This window comes from Sinocyclocheilus rhinocerous, unplaced genomic scaffold, assembly GCF_001515625.1.
Source record: "Sinocyclocheilus rhinocerous isolate Xijiao unplaced genomic scaffold, SAMN03320098_v1.1 scaffold3081, whole genome shotgun sequence".
In the NCBI taxonomy this organism is placed as follows: domain Eukaryota; kingdom Metazoa; phylum Chordata; class Actinopteri; order Cypriniformes; family Cyprinidae; genus Sinocyclocheilus; species Sinocyclocheilus rhinocerous.
In genome coordinates, this window is record NW_015666530.1 from 401917 (window position 1) to 412687 (window position 10771).

Genomic DNA, 10771 nt, shown 5'->3' on the forward strand with positions numbered 1-10771 from the left:
AGGTGTAGGGCAATAGAAAATACGGTTTGTACAGTATAAAAACCATTACGCCTATGAAATGTCCCCACAATTCACAAAAACAGCAGGTTCATTACGGGAGTAAATCTCACATAAAAATGGCATAACTTTAGAATTATAGTTCATTTATAGCAACAAATGTAAATGAGAAGGAGAAAGGTGACTATGCATGACGCCTGTACATGCTTATGTGTTGTTCAGCACCTGCCACAAACACACTCCCGCTGTCCTGTTTTAGCCTGTGTGGCCATTGTCCTGACAGAAAGGAGTATAAAGTGCTTCAGGTGCCAAAAACAGGTGTTTAAAGAGAGAGAGAGAGACTAAGAGAGAGAAGGTTCTGCTTTAGCCAAATACTGACTCATTACACAGGACTGAGGGTCTGCAGGTAAGCCACATACATACACTTACTTCTCTATCATCTATTGATCTATTAGTGTATTCAAATTTGGTGTTCATTAGTAGTATAGATTGTTATAATTTTTTACATGAATATAGGGGTTATAGAGGATGTTGGGTATTAAATAGCCTGTCACAGGGGAGATGGTTTATAACAGCACAGCAATATTATATAGAACTCATCGATCAAACAAAATAGCATTTTACACAAATAGACAACAAAAAATAAGAGCATGAATAAGCAACACAGAGGCTCTCAGACTCATAGATTACACTAAACTTGTCTACAACAATATAATATCTAGTGAACATCTATTAGTTTAAAACTGGACAGTTTAATCATATCAGAGATGAATTATATGTTTGCATCTTCAAGTCTTCTATAAATCTCTACTTGTTTATGCACCATGTCTATTTGGGAATTATATTGATTTTCCCCATCTAACTAAAAGCCTCTTGATGTCACTGAAGCATCTCAGATCCAGATATTGTGCTCTCTGCAGGCTGATCATATTTCTGGGGCAGTGTAGAAGATGTATGGCCTGTATTTGGAAGCAGTGAATGACTACATTAATGAATCATATGGAGAGGATGTATGGAGGCTAATCGAGGCCAGAGCAGAGATCCCACACCTCAAATTTGTTCGACACCAGATGTACAAGTAAGTCCTAGAGTCGCATATCTGATCAATTAAGTGTCATAGATTGCATCTGGCTCACTTAACAATGCTGGTGTTTGTTATTCCAGTGATAATCTGATCCTAAGATTGGCAAAGGCAGCTGGAGAGGTTTTGGGAAAGACTCACGATGAGCTGATGTACGCTTTCGGGGTCTACATGGTCAAGCGGATAGGAAACTATGGCTATGAGAGGATCTTAAAGGTGATTTTCAAACATGGTAGACTCTGTATTTGCCAGGTACTCATTTAGTATTTGAGGTCAGGTTTTTTTTATTTTTAATTACTTTTATTCAGCTAGGAAGCAAGGATGCTTTAAATTGATCAAAAGTCACAGTAAAGACTTTTACACTAATGCAAAAAATATATATTTCATAGAAATGCTGTTCAACTTTCTATTCAAAGAATCCTTAAATAAAAAGTTCACACAAAAACATTAAGCAGCTGTTTTCCACATTAATAATAAGAAATATTGAGCAGCAAATCATCTTATTAGAATGATTTCTGAAGGATCGCTGAAGACTGTATTAATGGCTTCTGAAAATCCAGCCTGGTCATCACAGGAATAAATGATATTTTAAACTATATTAAAATAGACAACAGTTATTTTAAATTGTAAAATATTTCATAATATTCTGTTTTTTTACTGTAAATGTACCCTTGGTGAACATAAGAGACTTGTTTTGAAAAAAAAAAATTTTTTTATCTTGTCTAGTTTTAATCTTAATCTAGTGCATAACATTTTTCTTTTAGTTTTCTTTATTGGGCTTTCTCAGTGGTTAACTGTACAATTGTATACACATTTTACATAGCTTTTAAATATCTTCTAATATCTCTGTCTCAGGTACTGGGGCGCAATGTACGAGATTTCATCAATGAGCTTGATAACCTGCATGAGTACTTCCGTTTCTCCTTCCCAAAAGTCCAGCCACCCAGTTTCTGTGTAGAGGAAGAATGTGAGACGAGTCTTACCCTGCACTACCGTTCAACCAGGAAAGGATTCACACAGTTTGTCAAAGGTAATAGGCATATTGTGGAGAGTGTATTCAGACCAGCAGCAGGTTTAATAGTGTGAAATTGCTTATACAACAGTTCAATAAACAATACGTCAATAATATGTGTTTTACATGGTCAGTTACTTTGTTGCTCCACCAATGCAAATGTAAAAAAAAAAAAAAGCCAAAGCAAAATTAACCACTGAGCATCTCAGAGCAACATGTAGTGATGTTTGGCTCCTGAATGAATTGACTGGATGAATGATTCGATGATTCACATTGCATTCACATACAGTAGCAAGCAAGTCACTTGCTTCATTCCTGAAAGATTCAATGTTTTGAACAAATCGGTTGAATGAATGATTCAGTGATTCAGTTAAATTGGTTTAAATCAAAGATTCAATGAGTCATTTATAAAGATCGTTGCCACCTGTTGCCACCTAATGGCATAACAAAGTTACCTACAGAAAGAGTCACTGAAAACTTAAAAAACCACTAATGTAAATTCAAGGGCAGAAATGAACTGTTTTATAATAATTATTATGGGTCAAGTACTAAGATTTCTGCCTGATTTCACCCAATCACAACTAATATAATTTACTTTCCAAAAACTGTACAATAGTTTTCTACTGAGCTTCCCTATATGTACAATGCTTAATACATCTGCTTTATACAGAACAATTATTCTTTGAACAGTTACCATATTAACAGGATTAGCTTAATGGTGACCTCTGTACGTGTGCTTTCTGAAACCGCATATTAAAATTCTTGAGAGATGTGTGAGGTAAAATAATGATCTGAAAGTAAAGCTTAGATAACAGAGATGTGGTAAAAAGATGTATGACTAGATCCTACACAATGAAAACTGGTCAGTCCACAGTGTCTGTAGCCTCAGCCTGTTTAAAATTCAAATAGCGTCTGTTGTGACTACTCTGTAGGGCAGCTCTCTCAGGTGGGCCGACAGTTTTACAACACAGACATTGAGGTGGAGATTCTGTCTAAAGAGGAAACAGAGAAAATGACATATGTGGTAGGAGTCCAAACAGACATTTACCTTTCTCTGTGTACACAAACCCAGCTCTGTTATTCTTTATTTCTCAAGTTTCTGATCTTCTCACTCTCTCTCTCTGAAGGTGTACAAGATGAATTTTGACAATGCTGCGTTTAAGCACCGTATGCCCCAGCAGAAAACAGCTCCAGGCTATGAGAAACTGCCCATGAAGCGAGGAATCTTTTTTGACATGTTCCCCTTCAGCGTGATATTCCGCAGAGACATGACCATGTATCGGATCGGAGATGGTTTGAAAGAGGTGTTTTCTGATCTGCAGGGCAAAAAGGTCAATGAGGAGTTTACCCTGGTGCGACCCATGCTGGAATTTAGCTGGGATAATGTGAGTAAATGGGAGGGTAGGGGAACAGATCCAAAGCAGCATGAAAGTAACCTAAGCATCTAAAAAAATGTTTATGCTTTCTTTTCTTGCTCTTGGCATTTATGTCCTGAAAAAGCGTTTTGCTGGTGTGTGCTGTTTCAGATCTACACCCACCTCAACAATGTGTTTGAACTGCTGTCTAAAGCTGTGGTAGAGAGCAAACAGAAGGTCAACATCCCTAAACTCAGCAAAGAAGAACCAGAGGAGAAAGAGGAGAGTGAAAAACCCAAAAAGGAAGAGAGAGGTACAGTGCTTAGATCAGTAATTGTGAGGCCAAAACAGAATCGGCAGAATGTTTTCAAAATTTTTAAGCTGTTTTTTGGGGGAAATCCGTGGAATTTTTGGTCAAATGTTCCACACTTATCTCTTATTGGCAGCTGAAAACAAAATATCCATAATATGTTTAAAAAAAGTCAGTGATGTGATGCTAAATTTTGAAATTAATTTTATTTTTTTTTTTTGAAAAAAAAAAAAAAGTACTTTTATTCAGCCATTAAATTAAAAATTGGCAATAAAGACATTTATAATCTTACAAAAGATTTATTTTTCAAATAAATGCTGTTTTTTTACATTTCTATTCATCAAAGAATCCTAAAAAATGTATCATGTTTCCACAAAAATATTGAGCAGCACAACTGTTTTCAACTTTGACACTGAAGAAAATTCAGCTTTGCCATCACAGGAATAAATTGCATTTTTAAATATATTAAAATAGAAAACGATTATTTTAAATTGTAATAATATTTCACAATATTACAGTATTTTTTGATCAAATAAAAGCAGCTTTGGTGAGCATAAGAGACTTCTTTCAGACACATAAAAAAAAAATACTGATCCCAAATGTTAGATAGTGTTTGTTTGTTTGTTTGCAAATTAAGATTACAATGGTATCTATTTTTAGAGCCATTAAATGTAAACTTTTTTTGTAAATGGAGATTTTTCAAAGCCATAAAACCAACAAAGAGTACGTTTTTAGGACAAAGAGTACATTTCTAAGACATTCATGTGTGTTTTAAACTAGATTTTTAAAAAGATTCACCCTTTTCTTTATGTACACTCTTATTACTGTATGACACTGACCGATGTGTAAATAAATCTTTGTGAAAGATGATGTGAAACCACACTGACCAATCAGAACCTTAGGCATCTAAAATCAGATATGTGACAGTTCACACACCCAAACATCTTGCCTCTACACAGATTAAAGCAGATAATGTCCTAAAACATCTCATGCTGACTTCTGTCACTGTGCCTCTGCTGTTCTCTCAGATATTAAAGTGATGGAGGAAATGAAGGGGACGGATCAGGAATACAGCAGCTCTCTGACTCAGTACAACAGCTCGGCTAATTCTGGAGGAGAGGACATCGAGCTGCTGGCTTTTCAGACTGTCACCGGTTAGACACATTACAGTAAAGTGATGCTCTGAATAAGCTCCACTGGCATGAAAACAACAAGAAATTTGATTAAGTCAATGAAATTACAATCATTATTTCGTGTTTTGAGAACTAAAATTGACTCATAAAGTGCCTCGTGATGAATGTAAATCTTCTGTCTATGCAGTGAAAAATGAAACTTCCCCTCTCTTGTGTAGGCAAGTGCAGTGAAACCATATTTGAAGACATGCGGGAGCCCCCTAAAAAGCCTCTCCACCTCAAGGGCCAGATGAAGTATGTCCCTCAGTGGGACTCTCTCATCTTTCTAGGAACTCCCATGTAAGCTCTCATGATCTCACACGTTTACAACATTGCATCCTGAGCTAATGGAAAACAGTAGTTTAGTTATTGCCACATAAAACTGACAATCAAGGCTTCCTATCCAAGTCATTTCAAAGGGATCATATCCTGCACTCTCAAACCATTTTAGTTGAATCCTGAGGTCTGCTTATAATATTAACATTTCCTTAGCCCCGAAAATGTCTATAATTATTTAGTTTTAAAAGACCATTTCCCACTTTCTCTCTCTCTCTCTCTGATCTCTGAGGCTCAACTGGTTTTGTTTTACACTGGACATAGTCCAATACTGCAGCAAAAATGTTCAGTGTTCAAGAGCAAACAAATATGTCCATTTAATTTCTCAACTATGCAAAATTACACGGTTAGTTGGCTTTTTATCATTTGTATTAGCATAGTTTTTTTCTCCCTACTGTCCATGAGCCAATCAGAACAGACCTGTATGTCGCCATTTGATAAACTACTAGTTTAACTCTTCAATCATGTTTTCCAAGGTATGGCTTCTTTAAAATGTGTAATTATGAGTCTACAATGGTCAGATCTGTCTGTAAATACAGTTTAACCACAGAAAAAAGCTGTAAGATTATAGCTAAAGATGTTTAAGTCTGTATTAAAACGTATTCTCCTTTGTACAGTATTGAGACAGTGGAGGACATGATAAAAATGGGTGTTTACGTCAATGATTTAAACCTGCACGACTCCAGCAGAGAGCTCATCCTGGCAGGAACACAGCAATCAGCCGAGCTGCAGCTGGCACTTGACCAGGTATGATTGCTGCCGAGCACAAAATCTAGACTTACAAAATCTAGACTACCAAAGAGACACATTTTATTTCAGTTTATATAAAAGGAGTAATGTAGCAGAATTTCTGGCATGGACTGACTCAAGTCTATTAAGCCACTTAATAAGCACAGATTCTCTAGCTGTGGCTATGCATCTAGAAATAACATGCAAATGACAGGCCGAACTCTTACTGTGCCACCTACAGGAGCAGCAGAAGTATGCACAGCTGCAGGAGATCATTAAAAAGCTGGATGAGGAGAAGAAGAGAGGAGACTCCCTGCTGTACGCCATGATCCCCAAAGCAGTAGCGGACAGATTGCGCAAGGGAATCACAGCTCTGGAGACATGTCAGGTACACACTCTCACACAAACCCACCCATTAAACACACTTATAAACACACAATTTATATGAATTTCCCTTAGTATTGACTGACCATTGTGATTTAAACTATATCAAGATCTCAAAAGAGATAATAAAATACAATGAAAAGCAGTCTGTTTTTTCCTCTAGTGCTGTCCGGCTGTTTTTAAGTGGCGTTCTTGATCTGTTATCTCCCGCCAGGTGTTCCCAGACGTGACCATCCTGTTCAGTGATGTAGTGAAGTTTAATGAGATTTGTATCCACATCACCCCCATGCAGGTGGTGGACATGCTAAATGAGATCTACATCGTTTTTGACACACTCAGCGAGAAGCACAATGTCTATAAGGTAATATAAGTAACGCAAACGAAAGCAACTTGACACAACATAATAGCTTCTCATGCATGTTCTTTGACCTTAAAGACCTTCAAGAGAGTCCTCTGCCTTTTCTTTACAAGGAAGGCACAATATATCAGCACCATATCAGTTATATATTAGAGATTTTTTTTTATGTATACATATCAGTCGATAGTGGATATATGACTGTTCAAAAGATTTTTTTAAATGCTTTTGAAAGAAGTCTCTGCATTTATTTGATCAAAAATGAACCGTCAGAAATCATATGCTAATTTGGTTCTGAAGAAGCATTCTTCTTCTTCTTCTTAATAATAATAATAATAATAATAATAATATCAACACAATAGTTGTGCTGCTTAATATTTTTGTGGAAACCAAGATACATTTTTTCATGGTTTTTGATTACTGTAAGTTGAACAGCATTTGAACAGCATAAAAAGAACAGCATTTATTTTAAATAGAAATCTTTTGAAATTTTTTAAATGATTTTACTTTCACTTTTGATCAATTTAATGAATCCTTGCTGAAATAAAATGTATTTAATTAATTTAAATTAATTTAATTGAATTAATTTAATTGAATAACCTTACAGATTCCACTGAACTTTTGAACAGTAGTGTATGTAATATTTAGCAAATCTCAAAATTAATATACATTTATTATACATTATGTTTCATTAAATGTCTTTAAGGGTTTTATTATTAACCATGACATGAAAATAATTTTGGATGTATATTTTGAATGAAAAACCACAGCATTTTGAATATAAAAAACTTGAAAATATCAGCTTAGTGGTATCTGCTAGAATCTTTATATCAATGCATCCCTATTTTTTACTACTAAATATTTCTAATTAAGGTCTTTTAATCTTTACCGTCATTATTAAAGCTTTCAAAATTGACTGGAATGGCAACAAATGCTCTTGCCCCCTCAGGTGGAGACCATTAGGGATGCCTACATGGTTGTGGCAGGTGTGCCCAATAAGACCACATTCCATGCCCACCACATCTGTGACATGGCTCTAGACATGTTGAGCTCCATTGATCACCTAAAAGACCCCTCCACCGGGGACAACATCCAGATCCGTGTCGGTGGGTGCACCCAGACTCACACAGCATCACATAACAAAGCAACTGCAACCCTTTAATCTGATATTTTCTCTACATGCAAAACAATGTGTGAAAGTAATTTAGACTTTTAAAACTCCTAATGCGCCAGCTAAATGCTTTTGTGGTGGTCTTCACTCAGGCATTCACTCTGGAATGGTGGTCGCAGGTGTGGTGGGTCTGAAGATGCCCAGGTATTGCCTGTTTGGAGACACAGTAAACACGGCTTCTCGGATGGAGTCTAATGGCGTGGTGAGCCACTTTCTTATGCTGTACTGAGAAAAATGAACAGCCTCTAATAACTAAACAAAACTGTCTCATTGTGCAATAAAAAAATATTATTTTGAGTAATTTTAAATTAATTTTAAAGAAAATGCAGTTAATTAAAAAGCTAATTATAATCCCTCGCTTTCTGTGCGGCTAGGGCATGCAAATCCACATCAGTCAGACTACCAAAGACCATCTGGAGCATGAACCATACATCATCGAGGAACGAGGAAAGATTTTTGTTAAGGTACTACAGTACATAATCAACCTCATCATCTTCTTCACTGCCAATATCAACAATGGTAAGCACATTAAAACTTACAAAACTATGTACACCGTTCAAAAGTTTGTGGCTGGTAAGATTTTTTTTCTTTGTAAGTCTCTAATTATAACAGAAATATAGTGAAATGTTATAATAATTTATTTTAAAATGTAATTTATTCATGTGATGTCAAAGCTGAATTTTCAACAGCCATTACTACAGACTTTAGTGTCACATGATCCTTCAGAAATCATTCTAAAAAGCCCAAGAAACATTTCTTATTATTATCAATGTTGAAAATAGTTGTGCTGCTTAATATTGTTGTGGAACCCATGACACTTTTTTTTAAGATTCTTTGATTAATAGAAAGTTTAAAAGAACATCATTTATCTGAAACATAATTGTTTTTTTGTTTTTTTTTGCTAAAGTAGTTACTGTCATTGTTGCGATCAATTGAATGCATCCTTGCTGAATAAAAGTATTAAATTCTTAAAAAAAAATCTTACTGACCCCAAACTTTTGAATGGTAGTGTATATATTTGGTTCTTGGGCCACGCCCACACTGAGGCTGCGCTCACTGAGGCAGACTGCTCTCACTGCGAGAGATTTTCAAAAACTCTTTTAGCCGCTCTTTTACCCTCTGAGACAGATAGAAATCTGCATTATGAATTACCTAGACCATTGGCTGGTCTTAGCCAGATCGGAACAGGATCTCATCGCTCACAGGTGGCTGAGCAGCAGCAACCTGTGAGCGATGAGATCCTGTTCCGATCCTGTTCTGATTAGCGGCTTCGGCTAATAATTAATTTAGCCAAGAGCTCTCTGTCTCCCAGCGAGTAGTCTTCATGGGGACAGTTATTGATACTGCCCAGATGCGGGCATGGATTACGCCGGATTACTTCACGTCCCCTCAGCTCTTTCCAGAGGATGCTCGGCCTGATATCGTCCACGTCCTCTGTGATTCCTCTTGGAATGCTTCACATGTGGCCCCTCCATTTTTGGTTCAAAGCCTATGTCCCGTCCCACGTTTGATGCCTGGGATGCTTTTATCTCAAGGTAACCCACCGCTGCATCATAGCTGTGGCCCCTTGGAAAACTCCTTGCCTGTTTCAATAAGGCGTCCCATCGGGACTCTTACGGGCACAAGGCAAACTCCTCTCGCTGAGAGCAGTTCATGTGCCGGGCAGACTGAACCAAGGGGCAGACATGCTGTCCAGGGACAATGTGGCTCCAGGAGAATGGAGACTACATTCCCAAATGGTTCAAATTATCTAGTCTGTTTTCGGCAGGGCAGAGGTGGACCTCTTCCTCACAGAAGACAACTTTCACTGCCCAACTTATTTTTCGAAGCAGCGAGATGCCTTCCCCCCGGTTGCCCTGCTTCCTCAGGTTATCAGACGGGTCAGGGAAGTCAGATGCTCAGTCCTCTTGGTGGCCCCACTCTGGAGGAATCAAGATGTGGTTCCCCAAGTTGATTCAGCTGCTATTGGCAGCCCCTTGACCGATATCAATGAGGAAGGACCTTATCTCGCAAGCGAAGGGCATGACTTGGCATCCCCGGCCAGAGCTGTGGAGCCTTCATGTTTGGCCCCTTGACAGGAGCCTTTGCAGCTCCCCATGAGTGTAACTAATACCATTTTAGAGGCTACAGCTCCGTCTACAAGACGTCTTTACGCCCTTAAATAGTCAGTCTTTCTGACTGGTGTGCAGCATGGAACCAGGACCCATCATCGTGCAACATGTCCTACATGCTAACCTTTTTACAAGAGCTGCTGGACAAGGGGTGCACCCCTTCCATGCTCAAAGTATATGTGGCAGCCATCGCGGCGAATCATTATCTCGTGGCTGGCCTGTCAGTCAGCAGAAAGGACCTAGTCGTTAAGTTTCTGAGGGGAACTCGGAGATTGAGTCTGCCTCGGCCTCATACTGTGCCGACTTGGGACTTATGTATAGTCCTCAGAGCCCTGCAAGGTCCTCCTTTTCAGCCGCTCCAGTCGGCCGACTTGCGGCCCCTGTCGCTTAAGACAGCCCTCCTTCTGGCTTTAGCATCGGTCAAGCGAGTGGGTGACCTGCAAGCACTGTCAGTCAGTGCTTCCTGTCTTGAGTTTGGACATGACGACTGCAGAGTCATCCACAAACCGAGACACGGCTATGTAGGGCTGCACGATAAATCGAACAGACAGAAGCTGCGATTGTCATGCGTATCTTTCAGTGAAGCACGGTTCTGTGATCAGCAGTAAATCTCCATCCAAAGGCCAGAGGGTGCTCTTGCGCTGAAACTCCAAATACACCTCGCAGAAGAAACCCAGAAATGCCTATCGCTGCAGCCGAATAAACAGAAGATTCAACTGCTTTCATTGATTCAACATGACTAATAAACACACGACTAC

The 10771-nt window shown here is 38.3% G+C and overlaps 1 protein-coding gene across 1 annotated transcript in view; it reads left to right on the forward strand.

The window, feature by feature from the left end:
- The first annotated feature begins 947 nt into the window (after window positions 1–947).
- The window catches only part of LOC107732462 (soluble guanylate cyclase 88E-like), a 12365-nt gene continuing 2541 nt past the window's right edge, over window positions 948–10771 (forward strand). Inside the window, exons 1-14 of the mRNA XM_016543801.1 lie at window positions 948–1075; window positions 1162–1294; window positions 1934–2108; window positions 3023–3114; window positions 3218–3475; window positions 3617–3758; window positions 4784–4909; window positions 5107–5227; window positions 5881–6010; window positions 6234–6380; window positions 6591–6737; window positions 7681–7837; window positions 7995–8068; window positions 8277–8366. Coding sequence (XP_016399287.1) covers window positions 948–1075; window positions 1162–1294; window positions 1934–2108; window positions 3023–3114; window positions 3218–3475; window positions 3617–3758; window positions 4784–4909; window positions 5107–5227; window positions 5881–6010; window positions 6234–6380; window positions 6591–6737; window positions 7681–7837; window positions 7995–8068; window positions 8277–8366 — 1920 coding nt within the window. The remainder of the gene's footprint in view (window positions 1076–1161; window positions 1295–1933; window positions 2109–3022; window positions 3115–3217; window positions 3476–3616; window positions 3759–4783; window positions 4910–5106; window positions 5228–5880; window positions 6011–6233; window positions 6381–6590; window positions 6738–7680; window positions 7838–7994; window positions 8069–8276; window positions 8367–10771) is intronic.